Source organism: Siniperca chuatsi, linkage group LG4 (assembly GCF_020085105.1).
Source record: "Siniperca chuatsi isolate FFG_IHB_CAS linkage group LG4, ASM2008510v1, whole genome shotgun sequence".
In the NCBI taxonomy this organism is placed as follows: Eukaryota; Metazoa; Chordata; class Actinopteri; order Centrarchiformes; family Sinipercidae; genus Siniperca; species Siniperca chuatsi.
Window position 1 is genome coordinate 12,111,891 of NC_058045.1, and position 20,371 is coordinate 12,132,261.

Here is a 20,371-nt window from a genome sequence, read left to right on the forward strand (position 1 = left end):
CATCTGCCCAAATGTTTGGGTGCCCTTCTCTGTCAGTAAGCTGCAAGCTTCAGTTCACAAAACCCTGGGGTATAGCCTAGAAACCCTGCTTATATTTAGACATGCTCAATTTCTGAGCCAAGTGGATCAGTGACTGGTGGCTGACAAGATATTATTAACTATTTGGCCAATGTGTCATAGGTCACCGAATCAAACACAATGGGCGGTTTAATTCGCCTCCTGGTGTTATTTTGTTGTTGTTGTTGAAATTTTGGCCTACAAATAGCCTGGGCCTATACAGCACATTTTGCATGATGTTTTGTTCCCGTCATAGTGATAAAACGATAAAATTGGTCTTATTTAGACAAATGTCATAGTGCCATACCAACCTGAGGCCCATAGTTACAAGTCTAGACAGAGGACAGGCAGCGGCGGCCGCTTATCTGCATCTGGCATCACCTGCAAAGGATACACTGAATGGACCCACAACAAAACGCGCAGCGCTGAGGGGACTCCCAGGCTGCGGACGCATCCTGGCGTGTCTTGAGTTTATTTTCATTCCAGTAGGAATCCTGAACGGCAAATAGCCGCTGGACAAGAGAGCATGCAGGTCAAGCCGGGACTGACACACTACACCTCAATTTGTTGGGGAGGATCGGCTTTTATCAGTGACGGGAACGGGAGTCTAATTGAAATTCAAAATCCTGTTAAGGCTTTAAGACATGCTGATATACTTAATCTTTAAACGGTGTGCAAGAGTACAACAGCAGCAGTAATTCATTTAAAAAGAAAATGTTAACTAGGAAAATACTAGACAGGGCTATCTAATGATAAGCACCCCCCCCCCCAAGGAAGCTCTCACTATTAATTTTAAAATAAGTACACTTTGTACGAATTTGAATAGTGAAATTTACTGATTTTTCGTCACACCTGACACAGAGGACTTTAAATATTAAATAGGTCCCAAATTTTCAACACAAACACTGCTTTCAAACGAAAATTAGACAAGCTGGGTGAATGCTCCAGAAGTTTGACACTGTAGAAAATGCAAAGGGCAGTTTTGTAAATTTGAATTTTTTTCTTTTTGTCTTTTCTCAACACATTTCTTTCACACCAGTTCTTATATATTCATGTTTCTTTCAGATCCAATAACGGAATTTGTTTTCAAGCAAATTGTGTTTGTCCATTAAATCATAGACCAAATTAGGTCATTTTCATTATCCAAGTTCATGAGGGTCTAAGTGACAGAAATGCAAGACTTAACAAACATCAACACTTTGTGGTAAGTCATACTCATGATATTAATTTAACTTTGCAGTTTACACAAAATAAAACTGAAGAACAACAATACATAACCATAAGTATTTTATTTCGTATGATAAAGGTAAATAACTCAATAAATTATATTAATTTGTGAGTGCCTCCTAACAGAGAGAGAGAGAAAGAAAAAGATGTGAACTTGAAAAATATAACTCTTAACAATCAAGGCAGGTCATGTAAATTGTAACGGACATTATGTAGACAAGAGATAACATTCAGGTCATTCACATTAAAAAATGAGACAAATACAATAAATTAATACAAACAGTATTGATGACAATGCTTGGCAAATCATAAATTACAGTATAAGTAAATGTTTCAGGTTTTCTGCTTTGAAATTTTCATTTCTATCTACAATAGAAACAAAAAGAGAAACAAATGGCTTGTTTAGACATTAAATGCAATAGTTGTGCGTGTGTTATAGCTACAATGTACAAACAAGACATTTTGTGCAAATTCCTCATAAACATCTGATTTCCAAGAAGACAAAACAGATGCACTGACACAGGATAAGGCTTCACAATCTTTACATTTGACAACGTCTGAAAGAACGTACTTTACATGTCAAGAAAAAAACAGAACAAAACAAAAATCCCAAAACAACTCCACATCTCAGTCTCTTCTGTAGTATTTATACTGGGCATTATCCATTCTGAGGACAGTGTGCGACTCCATTACTCGTCCTGCTTCTTGAGAAAAAACTGCAACGCTGAGTCCCACTGATCTCTTGGAAAGCGGTTAGACAACTCACAGTAATCCAGCGGCTGGGAAACTTTACACACTTTGAAAGAAAAGAACAACTACATTATACTGGGTGTCCAACAGAAATCCTTAATCCTTTTAAAACTGAAATTAAATCAGAATTTCACCAAAACAAGCCCAACGTATGCTGAGAGAAATTCTTCATACTGAAAGTAAATTAAAAATATTATTGGAAATCGATTGGAGAACCTACATGTCAAAAATAGCTCTTTTTATATGAAGCAATTTTAAATAATTAAAATATCTTTATAGAACTAAAAATATGAAATCAATACAATTCTTCAAATTTTTATCATGCATTTGATACATTTATCAGAATAACTTACCTGCTTGCTTTGTTTTGTTGTCTGAATCCTTCTCATTTGCAGCACAGTCCTATAGGAATTAATTAGTATTAGCACTTACTATAACAGTATACTGCAGGTACTACTAGTGTTTTGTATGTACAATTTCATTTGTCTTATCTAAGATTAATTCAACCTTTGAGCAAACCCCCACGCATAAAATATTAAGCAAAATTTAAAGCTGCTACTACAACTCATTGGAATTTAACTAATCAAACTAAATGTTTTTAGTATAATGGGTGATAAAGAACCATCCAGGATCAAACTGTTTCACTCCGAGGAATGTTCTTGAGGTTAACTCAACAATGAGGGCAGCGGGGCAAGACACCATGCATTATTGCTTTGTTTGAAAGAAATGACAATAGCTTGTCTCCCTTTGAATGGAAGTTAATCAGCGTCTAAACAGTGGTGGTTGCAGAGGGGTGAGGGGCGGGTTGTCAGAGGAAGATGAAGGAGACAAGCTGTTTACTGAGAGTCGAACCAGTGGCAGGTAAATCCACTGTGAAGGAAACAATTTATCTTTGTAAAAGCCTGCCTGTTACAGATTCACCGGGGCTCAGATTCATTTATGTGCATACATATACTGTGTGTGTGACCATGTTCCCATATTTACCTGTATGAATGTAGCCAGCAGCACACAGCTCATCTCCTGCTGCAGGATGACCTTGTTTTGGGAGTTGTTGTAGCAGGCTGAGATGAGGGAGGGGAAGAGCACTCTGATAAGGCGCGGGTGGCTGAAGTACTGGAAGGGCAGCTGACACAGTTTCTGCAGCACGCTGGGCTGGCGGCCAGACTGCACTATCACCTGGAACACACAGGGAGCAGGGCCAGTCAGTCACTAAGCCAGTCAGGCGGCCAGTCAGTGGCAGTGCTGGTTGTAAATCACCGCCCTGTGCCCCTCCCACATGTAAATCTTGCCACTAAAACAACACACAAACAGCCATTAGGAGGAGACCGGGGGCACAGCCTCCCACTATGCAATTATGGGCTATAAAACACAATGATGGGATGTTTTGTTCTTCCTTTGTACCAACAGCAATAGCAGAGCTGCTGTAACATAAGAGGGAAAAGAGAAATGTGAAATGAAGTCATTATCAGCAATTAAAACTTCACTTTCAAGTTCTGTGTTAAGCTCTTTAAGCAACACTGATGCACAGAAGCAGTGCAAAAGTTTACCCCCCTTATAGGAGTGAAGCTCAGGTTGAGAGGGCATTCATAGTGCAACAGGGAAATGAAGGGGTGGGGTGGTGGGTGAAAGGCAGGGTGAGCAAACCTCCACTGACAATGTGGCCACCCCCACTTTAAGAAATGAGCAATAACATTAATGGTATTTTCACCCTGCCGACATCCTGCTCTCCATCACAGCCCGTCAATCACACACCATCACATCCGGGCCACCAGTATTCCAACCAAATCACTCCCTGCCTCATTTGATTAGAAAGGGGACCAATGCAAAGGAAGGGGTCCTGGCCTAATGCTCTGGTCATCTCCCCTGAGCCTGGGAAGCCCATCAGCCCCCTTCTGAGAGCCACAGGGTCAGCATCTTAAATCCTGGCTGAAAAAACGCTGCACTGCTTTACAGGTACAGACTACAGGACTGGGGGCTCAATGCCAATGGAAACCAGAAGGGCAAGGTGAGGTCCCCAAGTCATGGTGACATAAATTCACGAGATTTACAAGATTTTAAAAATACACTCTCTAATACTCTTCCATTGGCTTCTCCTTTGATAATGCACTCCAAGTTTGAGCAGCAGGATAAACAAAGCGATAATTCACCGCTTTTATCAGTTCAAGGTGAAGCTTCTCAGAGCTGCCGTCTACAGCAGCGTTCAAAAGGGACACAAAACAGTGCCATTTCCTATCATCATTTGTTTAACGACTTCATATGGACAGTTCAAACAATCTGAACTTTAATGCATTACAAATACTTATAAATGTGAAGAGCACTGAATTTGTCAACCTGAAATGTAAGTGTTAATTTTTGAAGCTAAGAGAACACATCGTTTCTGCACTGGTGTGTTTTACTGAGTGTAGTATTGAATTAAAGAATGGTCTTGACATTACAAAGATGAATACCATGCTGTGAATATGTGTGCGTGACTCAGTAAGTGTTTTCCCAAAGGAATGTGGGACTCGTTGGACAAATTCATCCACTGAAGGAAGGGGGGAAAAAAAGGCAAGCTCTGGTTGTTTTCAAAAGTAGAGCTGCTTATTTTCAGTGCATGTAGTTTTAGCATTTTCATGCTACCTTTCACTAAATCCTACATCATATTTATCTTGTCTGTTGCAACACTGCCCAAAGACAAACTGGCGGGTAGGGGATGTCATACATTTATGCAGCAGAATTCATTAGAAAGTCAAAACCATGATTCTGCAAAAGCTAAAGAATCCCTTCATTCTTGTGTTTTAATTCAGAACATTTATGGTTAAGGTATCATAATTTAACACTAAAGCAAGTGCTGCTCTGAGAAGATCCAACCCACAAATCACCCAGCGATCTCATAATCCTCCACTACGCACAGTTCCATCTTCAGCTGCCTAAACAAATTGTCCACCCTCGAGTGCCTGACGCAGAAAGACATAAAACAAAGACTGGTGGCAGCAAGAGTCTGGAGGTAACAAAGAAACACAGTCCCTGCCAACTTTCCACGCCTCCACCAGGTGAAAAGCAACACCAGAGCCCGAAATGGTTTCCAACTAGAGATTATGCCGTAGCGTTACTTCTCCCAGCTCAGCTGAAGTATCTGCAGCTCAAAGCCTGACATCATAAAACTAACAACAAGCATTTGAACCCATGCATCTGGCCCACGTATAACCCAGACCCTGTAGAAACTCAAGTGTCTTGGCTGCTCTGCTCTTTCTTAAGTTCAGAGACCTGGCATTTTCAAACAGTGCCGAGTTTTATGATGCTTCCATTACATAACTTCCTCACTGTCACAATGACAACAAAGAGTGTGTAAAGTTAATGTTCTGAAACGCAAACAAATTCCTGGGAAAACCCAGCGTTGAAGCGGAAACCAAAGTTAAAGCAGATTTAAGAATGGAGAGGAAAAAGAAGAGAGTCATCATCCAGCTATGCAATAAAGTATAAATCTCAAACAGCATAATTAGCCTGTGTGCATGAAGCTGCAGCACTGCTGGATCAGGCAAAGAAATGTTAAAAAAAATAAATTTCTTACTGCAAATCTAATTATACATTTTTAATGTCACACAGAAGAAAAGTGACAATCTTGAACGTGTAGAGGAATCTCCATCCTCCTCTCTAGACAGCTTGAACACTTTAGGAGGAACCAGAGCTGGGCCATATATGTGACACTTGAATCCACAAGATAAACCAGATCAATCAGAGTGCAACTGCCTTACTGATAAGACAAGCAGCACAACAGACACCACAAAGCAAAGTTAGTCAAATAATGGTTTAGTGCTTCTTTACAACATTTACAATGGCCTAGAGATGTGCACAGGATGCTGTGTAAATTGCCTTTGGACGATTATGTGCTAGCGACGCAGACATTGACATACACACTCTAACTTGACTTTTAAGGCAATTGTCAGTTGTTTTAAAATCCCATAAAAAAACTGCTGTTTACACAATAAAGCTTAATAACTCTTTATTTATCTCTATGAGCTGACGCCGTCATTCCATCCCAGATCCTACTGCTGATAATTCTGCTCTGAAACTAACCTGATGACAGTGTTACAGACAAATGGAAACTCCTCACTGAAAGGTTTGCTGGGATAAAAATGTCCTCAGCTTCACTTAAAGTCAGTTGGAACTGCGTTCACCCTTGAAGCAGAGAATAAATCATCTACCAAGCTAACAATAAGACCCTCTCCTGCCAGTCAGTGGAGAGTGTGTATGTCTGCGTTTCTCTGCCTCTGTTTACTCTGCTGGGTGATACAGAGTGTGCATTCCCCTGTGCTGGCTCCCTATGGTCTGCACGAGCTGCACTTACCCTGCAGGCAGTGAGGGCTTGGTTGTCTTGGCAGTAATGGACTCCTGAAGGGAGCGTTTCAACATCAGGTTAACAGGAATTACAGGCCTAAAGCTTGGTTTGGGCCTGCGGGGCAGAGGAAACGCCCTCGTAGAGAATGGGAAGAGGAGGAATGACCCCACAGATAAGGTTGAGCTTCGGAAATGTGTGTGGGATGTTCAGTCTAGAGATGATCCATAGCTCATGTGATGCTTACTGGTATAAAGAAAACAGTTTACAAAATATAAGCACAGAGGAGTCATGTAATCTCAGGAGCCAGTGTAGCAACGATCCAATTACATTTATAAAACGTCCATATGCTACCTGAAATTGGACCTGCTTCTGTGTGTATGTGTGTGTTATAAAGGCAAAAGCATGTGTGTTTGTGTGTGTAGCTCACTCTGCTTGCGTGTGTGTAGCCATTTTCCATGTACTGAAAAAAATAAAATAAATAAAGAAGCCAAGTTTTCTTAAGATTTCCACACTCTCAAACTGCTTGTGTCTTTCTAAAAAGCAAGCAGGAATCAGGTGGGTTAACATGTCAACAGTTTACAATTACAGTCACGTCAGCTCACACATTCAGCAGATCATCACCTTGGATGATTCACAAATGAATCACTGTATTTAAAGACAAGGAGATTACCGGCACATATCTCTTCAGGGAAAAAAGAAGTATAGTAACATGTCTGTTACAAAATAGGTGTCTTTCGTTCTGCTTTTTTTTTTGTCAAAAGGTTTCTACGGACGCACCAAACAGACAATGAAACATATGGCTACATGGCTTAGTGGCCCCCATGAGCAGAGACACACTTGAAAAACACACAAGCCTACATATGTCACTCTCCCAATGGCTTTTCGTGTGACAAGGTAAATTATTCATGCCCTCCAGAGCAGAGGGAATACATCACTACGTATGGTGCTGCTTCAAAGTTCTATTATATATATATATATATATATATATATATATATATATACACACACACACACACGCACATACACAAAAGCTGGTGTGCCGACAGTGAATCAGCAGTCTCCGCGACCGCACAGGCCTCGGGTCGGGCTGCTTTTGTGTTCTGCCAATGCTTACATTAGCTTGAGAAAAGCTCAAGCTGCTCTAAATATTCTCCTTCACGCCATCCATCTTGGTGCGGAACTGAATGGACACATTCCAAGAACTGGACCACTGGCAAAGATCAACTCTGTGTGGAGGTTGTGTGGGATCTTGTTTCCCAACAATCTCGATTAGATTTTTTTTTTTTTTAACTAAATCCTTAACCTGAAAGCAAGGTAAGGATGTTTTTTGTTTTGTCAAATAAAATCAAGCATGGCTGCTCGCAGTGGGTGTACAAAGACAAATCATCTGTCACACGCTTAATTTAATCATCAGTGCTTATTCAATTATTCAATATAATATGCAAATTGGATCTACAATGACCAACAAATGCTAATTCTGTACATCAGAATAATTAAATTGAATAGGAGCTGAGAGGTAAGGAAAGCGCCACAGACTGGAGAGAGATCCTTTAATTACAAGTAAAAAATCTGGTAAATTATAATCAGTAATCAGCCTATAAATTGTTGTGAAGGGGGTTGACTGCGACCGCGCGAACATAAATGACATCAGAGGTTTGAGAATGAAGCTGTGACTGCTGCCTGTGTGGGTCGGACTTAACATAATCAAAGCCCAGCCAACTGTAGCATGGCTAATCAGGGGCCCGGTAGACGGGCCACGCATGACAGCCAATTACACAGCAGCCAGGTCTGCTCCATCACATCCTACTCACTTCCATACAGCCCCCTAAGTAGTTGTAACACCGAGGCCAGCACGCTGCTCTGCTTTACCAGGAGGGAACAATGGGTCACTCTGTGGGACAATAGACGACACACAGACCAAAAGCAGGAAGGTGCCAAGGCATGAATCTTTAAACAGGTGCTTTTTGTTTCAATTACAAACTACACCCCTTTTCTGACAAATAATACATGAACAGAACAATAGTAAGATTATATTACCAGACTCTTCTAACTCAGTAGACAGCTTTTCACAACTAAAAGCATTAAATGTAAGTTGTGCTGAAACAATTAAACGATTTGTAGACTGACAGAAAATGTATCTATTACAATTTTAGCAATTTATGTGTTTAAATTGTGTTAAGTAGAGCTGAAACAATAAGTAGATTAATTGATTACTTGGTAGACAGAAAATTAATAGGCAACTATTTTGATAATCAATTACTTGTTTTAGTCATTTTTCAAGTAAAAAGCCCAAATATTCTCTGAGTCCAGCGTCTCAAAATATAAGGATTTCATGCTTGTCTTTTCCATATATGATAGTAAACTGAATATGTTTAGGTTTCAGACTGTTGGTTTAATAAAACAAGCAATCAGTAGACATCAGCTTAAATTATGGGGAATTAAAATGGACATTTTCAACCTTTTCCAAACATTTCTTAGACAAAATGTTAGTTGGTCTCATGATCTCAAGTTTTTTTTTTTGCTTACATAATTTCTGAGTACGATATAATGAAAAAAAAAGAAAGAAAGTTTTTACTATTGGCCTGACAAATAAAACTTTTGGTAATTAAGATGAGAATTTGTCATAACCTTTTATATTTTACACACTGATGAATTAAATAATTAATTGCCAAATTGGCAGATTGATTAATAACAAAACAACTGTAAGTTCCAGCTTTAACTATAAAAAAAAATTACGTTTAGAGTAGTTTGGTTTTGTTTGCTTGTGTATTGAATTCAATTCTGTGCAGGTTCAAGCTGGTTTACCTGGTTGTCAGGGTGGTTAACTGTAAAGTATCCAATACAGATGATGACTTCGTGCAGCAGCTCATCAGAGGAATGCTGGGTACAGTACCAGAGCAGGGAGCTGACGATGTGTCGGAAAGCTAGAGACAGACCCTCGGCTCCTAAAACAGACTTTGAGGTCACAGACAAAGCACGTTAGTATGTTTTACAGTAAATTAAGCATAAATTGTCTATGACTGTGGTTACAAAAGAGCTCAATACAATAACAAAACAAAGTAATAAAAAAAGACTATATGTTTTGCTGGTGGGAACATGGTGTGAGAGTATAAGCAACTGAAGCGGGGTCCCAACATTAAACACCCCAATTGCGCTCAGAAATGAGATGCTAGGAGCAGCTCATAGACAGTATTTATTAAACATGTCAGTGTGACAGAGCACCATAAGATCATCACTATTCCACTGGAAGTTTGGATGTGTTAGCATTGTAACATCCATAAACGCAATACCTGAGAAGCTAAAGGCTGTTTTTAGGCCTCATAACTCATGCATGCAGGCAACATATTCAACTCACTGAACCATGTAAGCGGCTGTCAAACGGAACAAAAGCAAAATGTTATTTAACAATCGATAAATAAATTTAGATTAAAAATAACCAACAACAACTCCCAGTTTGAAAAGGCAAACAGGAAAAATACTATCTTGTGCTCCTTTTTCCACATTAATTTTCGAACATCACAGATTTGTTGTGGCAAATTCTGCCAGAATGCAACCAGTGCAGAACCCAGATATTTATACTGCATTGAACCCTTTTGAAATTCCTCTCTAAACATATTGATGCTGCAGCAGAGCAAGTTAACGGCCTGGATTCTGATCATCCATCCACCGCAACACATATTAGCCAGTGCTGTGAAGTAATGGGAAACACAAGGTGATTACAACTCCCGGCCCCAAAAAAGAAACATTATTTAAAATGTTCATAAAACTCCGGCAGTGAAATGCTTTCATTTCCAGCTGTTTTGAGTTGCCTGAATGTGGCGGGTCAGTGAGAGGAAGCTGCTTCAAAGTAATTACCACAAGACATTAAAATAATTAACAGCATTCTCGCTTGCTCTCGTGCCTTTCCGTCTATGTGGTGACTTAGCACAGTGAAGCTGTCGCCCTCTCCTCCTCGGGGTGGGTAATGTACGGCCCTGCATACAGTGCTAATCACTCGCGCTCCATCCTAACTGCTGACGCACCGGACTCTACTCAACCCCAACAACTGACCTGGGGTCAAAGAGCAGCTATGTTTATGTCCACAGGTCAGTTTTGTCCTGAGGAGAGTAACTCCTCTTCTAATGGCGCTTAACAGAGGAACTAGCATCAATCTGATCATGTATACAGATTTATTAAATCCAGAGAGGATAATTTAAATATTTGTAGGCAATTTTATGATCGCCCGCTGTTTGTGTCAAACAAGTTATTTAAATTGCTCTTTCTACTGTTTATTCAAATTCATGTTAGTTAATGCCAAGATACCCAGCTATTCCTTCTACAAACCATGTACTGTGAATGTCATTCTATAAAATATATATCTACAATCCAGAAAACATCAGATGCAGAAACGTAAAGAAAATTAAATCTATGTCTAACAGTCTGTCACCAATTGCAAAATCTGCTAGATCTTTCAGGAATCTTTAATTTGTGAAAAGTGAAAACAGAATATATTTTGGATTTTTTATGAATACCTGGAAGGCGGATAGGTCAAGCAGGGCAAAACTGTTGAGGAAGCGGATGCCTTGCAAAGCCACCTGGATGACCCCGGGGCTGTAGGGTTCCTGACTCTGGGAAGCAGACTCTGGAGAGAAACTGTGCAGCAGGATACAATACAGGGTGTGCACCACTCCCACCAGGTCTGTGGACTGCAGCAGGGCCGTCAACCCAGTTGGGTCCTGGCGTTTATTGTCAAATATAATGGGAGCACTGGAGAGGAAGAGAGGGGAACTGTGTGGTCAGCAAAACCAAAATAAATGTAAGTGTTCATTTATTAATTACACACAGATATGATGCTAGGACATACTACGTAGCATTATGGTCTTTATTTTGTGCCTTTCTGCTGCTGGTGTCATGCACAACAAACCAAAATGAATGTCAGACTGTTCTCTTACTGTGACATCCCAAGACTAAGGATGCAAATAACAGTATAGACCTCTGCGGCTTCTAGATTTACTCACCAGACAAGGGCTTAGAGATAACTTTTGACCCTTTAGATAAGAGATACTATAGTACTGCTGTATTACCTGACTTAACTGACTGCCGTGAATGGAAGAGCACCAAGTATAAAATGTGTTGCATATTGACATGTTGGATCACAGCTGCTCTCAAGTTTTTGTTTTTCATGTGCTTCTGTTCATTTACAGAAAAACAGTTTTTCATTATTTGCATGCAAGGAGCTCCCAATCCGTTTTGACTTAACTAGTAAAACTCAATGCCAGCCAGTTTGGTTGCAGCTGAAGAGTGGGACCTTCAAGATTCTAGATCAGCTCTTCCGCTCCCACTCCAGCTACAGTAAACAAAGTAATGCCATGACGTGAAGCTCATGGCAGTGACTTCGAGTTGGCGGATTGTACTGAGCTAGCCGACAAGGTGCTAAGTGCTCTGGCACACTTAATCAAGGCCCAGCTGAGAGGATTCAAGGTGATATGTTTGTTTGGCTCCAACAAGATGCCACCCCATTGGTTAAAGGCATCCTTTAACATCATACTTTCAATGAAAATCACATTTAACAACAAAGCCAGGGCTAATGCTGGTTGGAAAGAGGAAGTACCAAGTTTCTTTGAATATAAGCATGACAGTATTGAGAAAAGGCTCCATTTAGTAAGTCAAAGATCTAACCAACCCATTTTGCATTACTGTAGGAGATTTAAACATTTTCATGGTTTTAGTTTTTAAAGGGAATTTGTCATGCTAGGAGCTTCAAAAGATATTTGACATTTAGGTGGAGAATCCAATCATAGAAAATTAACAATTACAACATTTTTAACACAACATGAAATAAGTTAAAGTATTAAGTATCTAATCATAGTGCCTGCAGGATCAACTGGATTATACATTCAGAATTGCTGCATTATCTGACATAAAAAAAACCTAATATGAAAGTAATTAATGCAATAATGTTATTAATTCTTTTCAGTCGTGTTGCAAAAGACTCCAGTGAAAACCCTCGGCTAGTAGAGACAATTTAAGACTACCGCAGCAGCACCAGCTATGATTTGCAGCCATGTAGAATGGAGGGTGTGTGACCTCTGGATGGAACCTTCAGTGCATGCTGATACTTGATGTTAGCCAACAGGCTCTGCGTGAAATATGCTGCTAGGCAAGAACACAGCCTCCTAATGCCATTATAATCCCCTGACACAGCAACTGGCATGGCCAAAATATTCTACAAGCCCACTGAGCATTCTTATATATGACACACAGAGAATCTTGGCAGAATAGCATTTGCTGGCTGCTGTATTGATCATAACACTGGTCTCATTAAACCTGCAAAGTCTGACACTATGTTTTCTCACAGATATTCAGTGACAAACCCAGAGTAGCTGTCAGGACAAACGTCCTGCTGTAGCGGCCTTCTACAGTGCTGCCGTGAAGCAGCTGGTCATTGTCATTGCCAGCTGCAAGGTGCTGCAGCACACTGGGCGACACTTAAAATGCAATGACAAGATCTTGGAGTAATGTACTGCCAAGAGGTGGGGTTGTTATGGAAGAAAGCTTGATTGATACCCACATTCAGTATACAATTAAAATGCATAAAGCTTATTCCAGTTCAAATTTTATTGTTACGCAGGACATCAAAGCATATCTGGCCCTGCTACCATGGTCAGCATTTCTTTTCCTTGAGTAAAATGAAGTGAGGAATTGTGGTACTGATGTCCCTTGGTGTGACTGTGTGCTTAGCCTCTGTCAGCGGCGCCACTGAACCTCTCTGAGTGGAGGTCACTGTAGCACACATGTGTGGGCTCTCCCCACACTGCAGGCTAAGGTTTATGGTGAGTGACAGAGCGCTGGCTCAAGTAGATGCCTATCTCTATCTGCAGTAACGACAGCTTAGCCAGCTAGTTGGTTGGAGGAAACGACCTGCTGGCTGATTGCAGACGAACCACAGTCTTTGTTTGAGTAACCATGAGCCCTGTCTTTATGGATCCTTGTGACATTAAAGAACTGACAGTGACTCACATCTCTGTGATTAGACGCACAGAGAAAGGTGTGTTTGTGTGTTTGTCAGAGGAAGATCAAGAGATCACAGATTTGTTTATGGTGTGTAATAGAGTAAGAGACATGCTCACCGTCCAGTTACGACAAAACACAGCTTACACATGCTGTGCAGCAGAGCTGAGGCTTGCTGGAGGAAAGCAGACATCTTGGGGTGCTCGTCTACAGGACTTTGGACCGACAAGAAGCACCCGTACAGCTTGTCAATCAAACCCATGTTTACTACATAGCTGGAAGAAACACAACAAAAAAAAACATGCAGTGGTATAAATGTTAAAAACAAATTTACTATGGGAGACTTTTGTAAAAAGCTAATCTCACAAAGGCAAACAAAGGCCTTTACTGTGCATACTTCCACAGCACTGCAGCTGAAAGCAGATACCTCACCTAAGTCCTCCACCCCCTGCTATTACTGTGATATCTCCAATTTGTCTTTGCCAATGACAGGTCTCATGATCATGTTCCCTGTACTCTTTCAGCCACAAATCACTGCTAATAGTGTCATTAGAGGGCTGTTGTGGCCCCCGTGCCAGCCCAGCTCTGGGCCAGTTTGCTGACCTGGGGCTGTCTTCTCACAGCTCCGGTATGCCTGGACCTTTGGGCTCAGCTCAGGTCCCAACAGTTTACGGAAATCTATAGAGCACTACAGTTGCCAATCAAGGCTTTCTAGTAGCTCATATGATCACTGTGAAGCCACAGTTCCTCATCTTATCACTGTCTTGACTCTTCACTTCTTTCACATACCTTTTTGTTAGAGCTGTCACTCATTGAGGTCCTTTCAAAAACAGGTGATTATGACTGTTTTCAACCTCCACTGCAGGTCATCTGACACTTGAACCAAGTACTACTGTTTTGACTTGATCCTCTTCCACAGCTTTACTTGGGTTGAAAGAATCTTTCCTCACACTGACTGCTTTGTTCAATTCCTGCTCTCTGTTTGACAACCTGCTTGGTGGTCGAACTTGCCACTTGGTGTCTCATCATTTGAGCATGAATTGAAAACTTTTATGATAGGGGATTAAAAGCAGTGAAAGCCAAACTGAGACACTGGTAATGAGAGGAAAGGAAATGGTGATCTCTTCTCTATGTGATATATAGGTTGGCATAATGGGGGAGTGTTGCAAAAGCTAAAAATGTTTTGATCTTTTGTCCTTCCTCACTAGCATATATACATTATACAAGCCACTTGAGGTAAATCTTGCGCTCGTACTTGGGATTACCAGTCTGACGACACCATTTTTCTCAGGCGCTCCCCTGTCTCCAGGGTTATGACTGGGTCAGTGGATGAGAGTGGTGGGCTTGTGCAGCTGCTCCGTCCAGATGAATCATGGCTTGTGGGAGGGATGGTAGAAAGACTGTACTCTTCCACAAGGCTTCATCAGGCTGGGCCTGCCTTTCCTCATAGTCCACATTTCTCCAACACAGCCTCGACTCCTACAGCCCAGACCCACATGGCTAGCTCCAATGCCAGGTTCAAGGAGACCTTTCAAAGCTTTGGAAGTGCTCTTTGTTTATGCTACTTTCTGCCCCCCCAGAAATTGATTTTACTTGAAATGTGGCACTGAATGTGTGGAAAAAGTACAAGTTGGAAGGAATACACCCCCATTCTCACACTACTCCCATTTTAACAAGACACCAGTTGGACCATTTCCAATAGATCTGACATTGTGTCAGCCTATTCTTTACATAAGGCACGCTGTTGAGGAAATCAGAGGTTGACCAACTCTCAACCCAGTGAAGAGGAGTGAAGGAAGGATGTACTAAAGGAGGTAAAACGGTTGTGAGATGAGAAAAAGAGGTGCCATGTATGAGGAGGAGAAGCAATGTGAGAGTAGTACAGAGCATGGGATGGAAAATACCTGATTAGGTCTTGTGTGCGAGTGTTGAAGGACTCTGTGGCAGAGCTCTTGACCTTGGCATCTGGGGAGGAAATCCATGTTTTTTCACCTTGTCCAGGCTCAGCGATATGTGGCCACAGGGACCCCAGGATGGTAGCAATGGTCTGCAGCAGGCCTGTCGTCAAACCCTCAAAGACTTGTTTGTTCACACTGCGCCCAAAAATGGATTTGTCCTCATCTGGGACATATAGCTGCAAGAATGGAAGAAAAAAAGAATGTTTACAGAAGGTAGCCTACCTGTATATTGAGCAATTAATAAACCTATGTTCTTTGATAAACCCTGATGCTGACAGGCTGCATTAGAAATCTGACAGCATCCAAATGCCACTAGACACAATTTCATGAGTGTAGAAACAAAAGACAGGTCCATTTAACCTTTAGCATGTGCATAAATGGCCATTCAATTAAGAGAGTTTACTGGCCAGCTTTAGGCCAAGAATTAGTAGATTACACTCACTGTGATTTGTAATAGCTACAATAAAGGCATATAGTAGCTGTTTAAGGCATTTCCTCAGCCACACAGATGACAAAAAAGCTGGTGTAAAAAGGTGTACTTTCAATGAGCTACATGCTGACAAGATGGAAGCCTAAATAAAAAGGCTGTAGAAGGAAAAGAGACAGTGAAGTCCGATGAGAATTTTTCTCATTTGCATTTCCAGACAAACTTCAAGAAACACACAAGCAGAGGTCCACATTTAAAATATGGTGCTGCTGTTATAACGTGGAGAACCTTGCAAAGGTAAAAGTTCTCATTTGGTCTAATGGTTGGGGTGAATGCTGACAGCATAGGTAAATCCACCAACATTCTCCACAAATCTAATTAAAAGCGTACATGCTCAAATGACAGTGCAACCCCCACTGCTCTACTCTATTGCTCACGAACACGCATACCAGAACATAGCCATGCACATGAATACGCACTCAGTCAAACAATAACAAATACAAAGCTGTGTTGTGTCTGAGTTGTAAATTAAATCACAACTTATTAAAGCAGGGTGTGTAGGAGCATAAATATGTTTTGAGCCCAATTCTTAATCTGAATTAAACACATGGAGAACAGTTAGTTTGTCTCCTGCAGTGCTGTTGGATGTCAGTCAGCAGAGCAGCTGCTGGGATATGTTTTATATAAACTGAAGCATACAGGATAACCTCTCTCTGTGTGCCCTAAGGAAATATGACTGCTTTGGATTGGAACTCGGCACTGGAGAAGGAAGCCCCAGTAGAGTTCATGCATGTACCACAACCCTGTGCCTTGTCCTGTCTGTGTTGTGAGTGTAGTCGGCCCCAGCGAGCCGCCACCGTTAGAAGTTTGGAGTGGGCTGATGTTTACAGTCCTTCTTACAGAGTGCTGAAGGATATGGGTTGACATGTCGCCGCAATGCAGCCTGCCTGACTGACTGCGCTCTCACATTCCCTTAGTCAGGAGGCATCTGTGGAGAGGTTGGGCAACGGTTTGTTACTCGCTAGCTTGTATCTTGCTCTGTCTTTCATTAACACTGTGGCAGGAACTGACACCAGCAAAAAGGCAGGGTTTTCTCAGTGGTCAAAGCACTGTATATCAACAGCTGAATGTAAAGAAAACAAAGAAGGCTTAATGAAAAGGCTAAATGTATGTGTGGCTACATTAGTTTGATCACGCTTTGAACACCCTGTATTCAAACATATTCAGCATCTCCTTTACATTTACTGTGCTTTATACAAATTGAAATAATGCTGTTGGCACAAACTAATTACACAAATATTGAATACCATTGCATAATTTATGAAACATTTTGTTTGTGATGGCAAATTAGGTCTCAGTAATGTGCTGGGATGCATAAACTTACTGTTAGCTGATGCAGCAGCAGGTCCATGAGGAGTGCTATCTTGTTGCTAAACAGCACATAGGAGCAGTTGATGGGGCAGCAGGAACATGTCAGGTAGTAGGTATTTACAGCAGTACAGAGGGATCTAACACAGAAAGATGACAAACCATTATTAATCACAAGTAAAAAAAAAAACGAAAAAGAAAACACACCTGAAGGCAGGCTGCTACTCCCCTTGCAATTTGTTAAAGAAACACTACTACTGGGATGTAAATGTCTAGCCCTGGGCACTGACAAGACTATCTGCAGTCATCAGGAAACCAAACACACTCTTCTGTATTTGTGGTTCCTTAAGGGTGCAGTTTGTCTTCACAAGTCAAAAGCATATCTCACTGACAGCGCGAGTAAGGAAGCAGATTTGAGGAATAAAACACTCATATCAGCTACTTATACAGAGACTCCCCTCACTACAGCCACCTTTAGAGGAGCTGAGTGCAATCTCAGTCCCATCTTGGCTGAGATGGTGCAGCATTTCCGCTGGAGAGATAAAACTATTCCTCTCAGCAGCTCCTCACAGCCGCCAGGCATTGGCCAAAGCTGAGCCAGTCAGCATGCCTCTGTATTATGTCTGCTCTAAAACAAGCCCCAGAGAAGATTAATGCTTCAGATAACTGACCAATAGTTCTGCTGTGACTGCTACTCCCCCTCACCCCCGTTTCATCAGTTAATATTTTCTGACAACTGTATATTTTAGCCATTGGCAGAATGGCGTGTCCTATCTGCTCACTGGAAGAATGGAATCTGCCTCTCCAGTGCCTAAAGTAGGCCATGTTTATTTCAACTGGTAAACATTTTGATATCTACCGAAACCTTCACATCTGCTGTGCGTTTTCGGTCAAACCACGCTGGCATAGTAAAGGAAAATAGATTAGGCTGAGGCAGACCCAAGTCTGTCAATAACTTCCTCTATTCTTTGCTATACATTTGCAAGTGGGCAGATCAGTCGTTTCGGCGCATCATTATTGACATTGCAAAGTAAAGCTGTCAGACTTGGAATGTGGTGTTAATGTGAGAAGCACTATATTTTGAGTGATCGGATAGTGTCCAAATCTGACATCAAAGCTTACGTCTGTCCACCTGAAAACAATAACAGAGCAGAGTCTTCTTGCAAATTGTTAATGTCCTATATGGCAGCTATATTGACAGTAATTTTATTAAAGCATAAAGACGGCAGAAAAAGTTAAGGTAAACCCATAATGGTTAAGTGCGCTGATAGAGCAGTCTGTATGGAGCAAGAGGTGAGGTAACATGAGATCCCAACCAAACTATGCTGTGTGCAGCCATGCTGCATCAGGACTCTGATTCTCTAGTGAACATGGGACAAAGATCAGCTTCTATGTAAATACCAAAACGACAACTCAATTACTTTTTCTCAAATACTATTGTATAATTATATGCTTCACACAGCTTATGAAATTCAAGCTGTGGTAGCTGCTGTGTACATTCCTCCAAAAGGACAGGAGCTACTTTAGGTGCCTTCAGTCACTACCCTGGTATTTAAGATCATGTCCCTGTTGAGTAAAGTAGTACACAATAGTAGAGATATCATATGCCCTATCAGAGATAAAATGACTAGGCAGGACTGACTTGATTACTGTCAAATAGCGGTTTCAGGACAGCCAGATAAAGTTCATCTTGGTCAATGGTAGCATTCAGGTTACACATGACAACTGAGATTTGGTGCTCTCTTCCTGCCAAATGTTCATTGTGTGAATTTTACAAAGTATACCTAGGAAGCAGTAGTGTCACCATTTTTTTTTTTAGAACCGCTTCAATCCTCCTTGGAATGCTGCCATACAAGTCCTAAACTGTGCATAATTGGATATTTAATTGTTTCTTCAAGAAGGAACGAAAAAGGCAGTAATCTACTTTGAACTCTGAACTTCTCGTAAAGATTTATAAGTTTTAGATTAGCAGACTGGAGAGGCAATGCAAAATGTCTGACTCATTCTGGTGTTCACGAGACCCCGAGTCCTGGGATTGTTTGACAGAACAGGTAAAAATATATGGTTAAGAGGACACACTGAAACCTCGTCAGGGTGCCCTGGTAATCTAGTGGTTAAGATGCAAACCATGTGGTTACAACGAAAAGGATTTGATTCCATTTGGGGACATCTGTTACATGTCATTCCCCTCTCTCCCTGTGTTTCCTGTCTCCTGTCAATAAAAGCTAAAATGCCCAAAAAACAATAATTTTAAAAACATTTTCTCTTATCTAAGACATTCACAAATGACAAAAAGAGTCAAGGACAACTCATGAGGATGTGCATGGATCATATCTTTTTGTTTTTGTCTTTGGATACAAGCAGTTTCCACATTGCATCTTTGCCATCTAAACATTTCATCAACATGAACTTTGTCAAACTTAGAATGAAATTGTGTAACCGGTGTGTTAATTTGATTCTGTTAGCAATTTTGTTTTGGTAGTTTTGTAATGTTAAGAGAGCTTCAACTGTCGGTCTAACTATGTCGGAGACCTTTTGACCCTCGTTCAACTTTTCAAATGCAGTTTGTCCATGTTTGGTATATGGTGCAATGATTTTTGAGACTGCTCCCCTTGTCACATAAAATGTAGGTATATTTACGTTTAGATATACTGTAACCCATTTTCAATGTTGTTTTTCCATTATTTGGCCTTCGCAAAAAGATTTTGTTTCTGCTATTTGGAATTTCCCAGAGTATAATGCATATATGCATAGATACATCATTCATGGACAAAACATAGTGGTTTTCACTTGAATTAACACATATTACTTAAGAGTATAAACAGGGTACTGTAAAAGTTAAGCTTTTAAAGAAATAGATTTTATTAAAAAAAAAAAAAAAAGACAAATACTTTGAAAGCAGTATTACACACCAGTGATTTAACTATTTTTAATAATTTAATTCAAGGCATAGCTATATTTTCTCTCTTCAACCTGACAAGCATATTCTAATTAAATCCCTTCACTTCTGTCAAGACAGATCGGGCCCTCTGGCTTCACAATCAACTCACTCAACTGCTCATGTAATGAGCATGCAATTGCTTTGTAACATAGCTAATCAGGCTTGTCTTTGGTCATCTCGGAACAAATGAGGAGGCTGTCAAAGGCATGTTTGAGTTATGCCCTTACACCAGCTTGTACAATGAACCATCACAGTGATCTGTCTTTGGTTTCCTCCCACCTAATTGAGCTTGATGAGCATGACACCTGATAGTCCACCCTCTCTGGGAATCTCAC

General features: G+C 40.8%; 1 protein-coding gene across 5 annotated transcripts in view; it reads right to left on the bottom strand.

The window, feature by feature from the left end:
- Nucleotides 1-1,331: 1,331 nt before the first annotated feature.
- scaper (S-phase cyclin A-associated protein in the ER) overlaps nucleotides 1,332-20,371 on the bottom strand; it is a 60,982-nt gene continuing 41,942 nt past the window's right edge. For 4 of the 5 annotated variants that reach the window (XM_044192055.1, XM_044192054.1, XM_044192057.1 and 1 more), the window contains 8 exons: nucleotides 17,112-17,235; nucleotides 15,247-15,476; nucleotides 13,462-13,617; nucleotides 10,864-11,098; nucleotides 9,158-9,307; nucleotides 3,019-3,210; nucleotides 2,388-2,436; nucleotides 1,332-2,080 (listed from right to left, as the gene is read on the bottom strand). In XM_044192055.1, the coding sequence (XP_044047990.1) occupies nucleotides 1,974-2,080; nucleotides 2,388-2,436; nucleotides 3,019-3,210; nucleotides 9,158-9,307; nucleotides 10,864-11,098; nucleotides 13,462-13,617; nucleotides 15,247-15,476; nucleotides 17,112-17,235 (1,243 nt within the window). In that variant the 3' untranslated portion in view covers nucleotides 1,332-1,973. Of the gene's footprint in view, nucleotides 2,081-2,387; nucleotides 2,437-3,018; nucleotides 3,211-9,157; nucleotides 9,308-10,863; nucleotides 11,099-13,461; nucleotides 13,618-15,246; nucleotides 15,477-17,111; nucleotides 17,236-20,371 lie in introns of those variants that run through there. The other variant, XM_044192058.1, reaches the window with a different exon arrangement.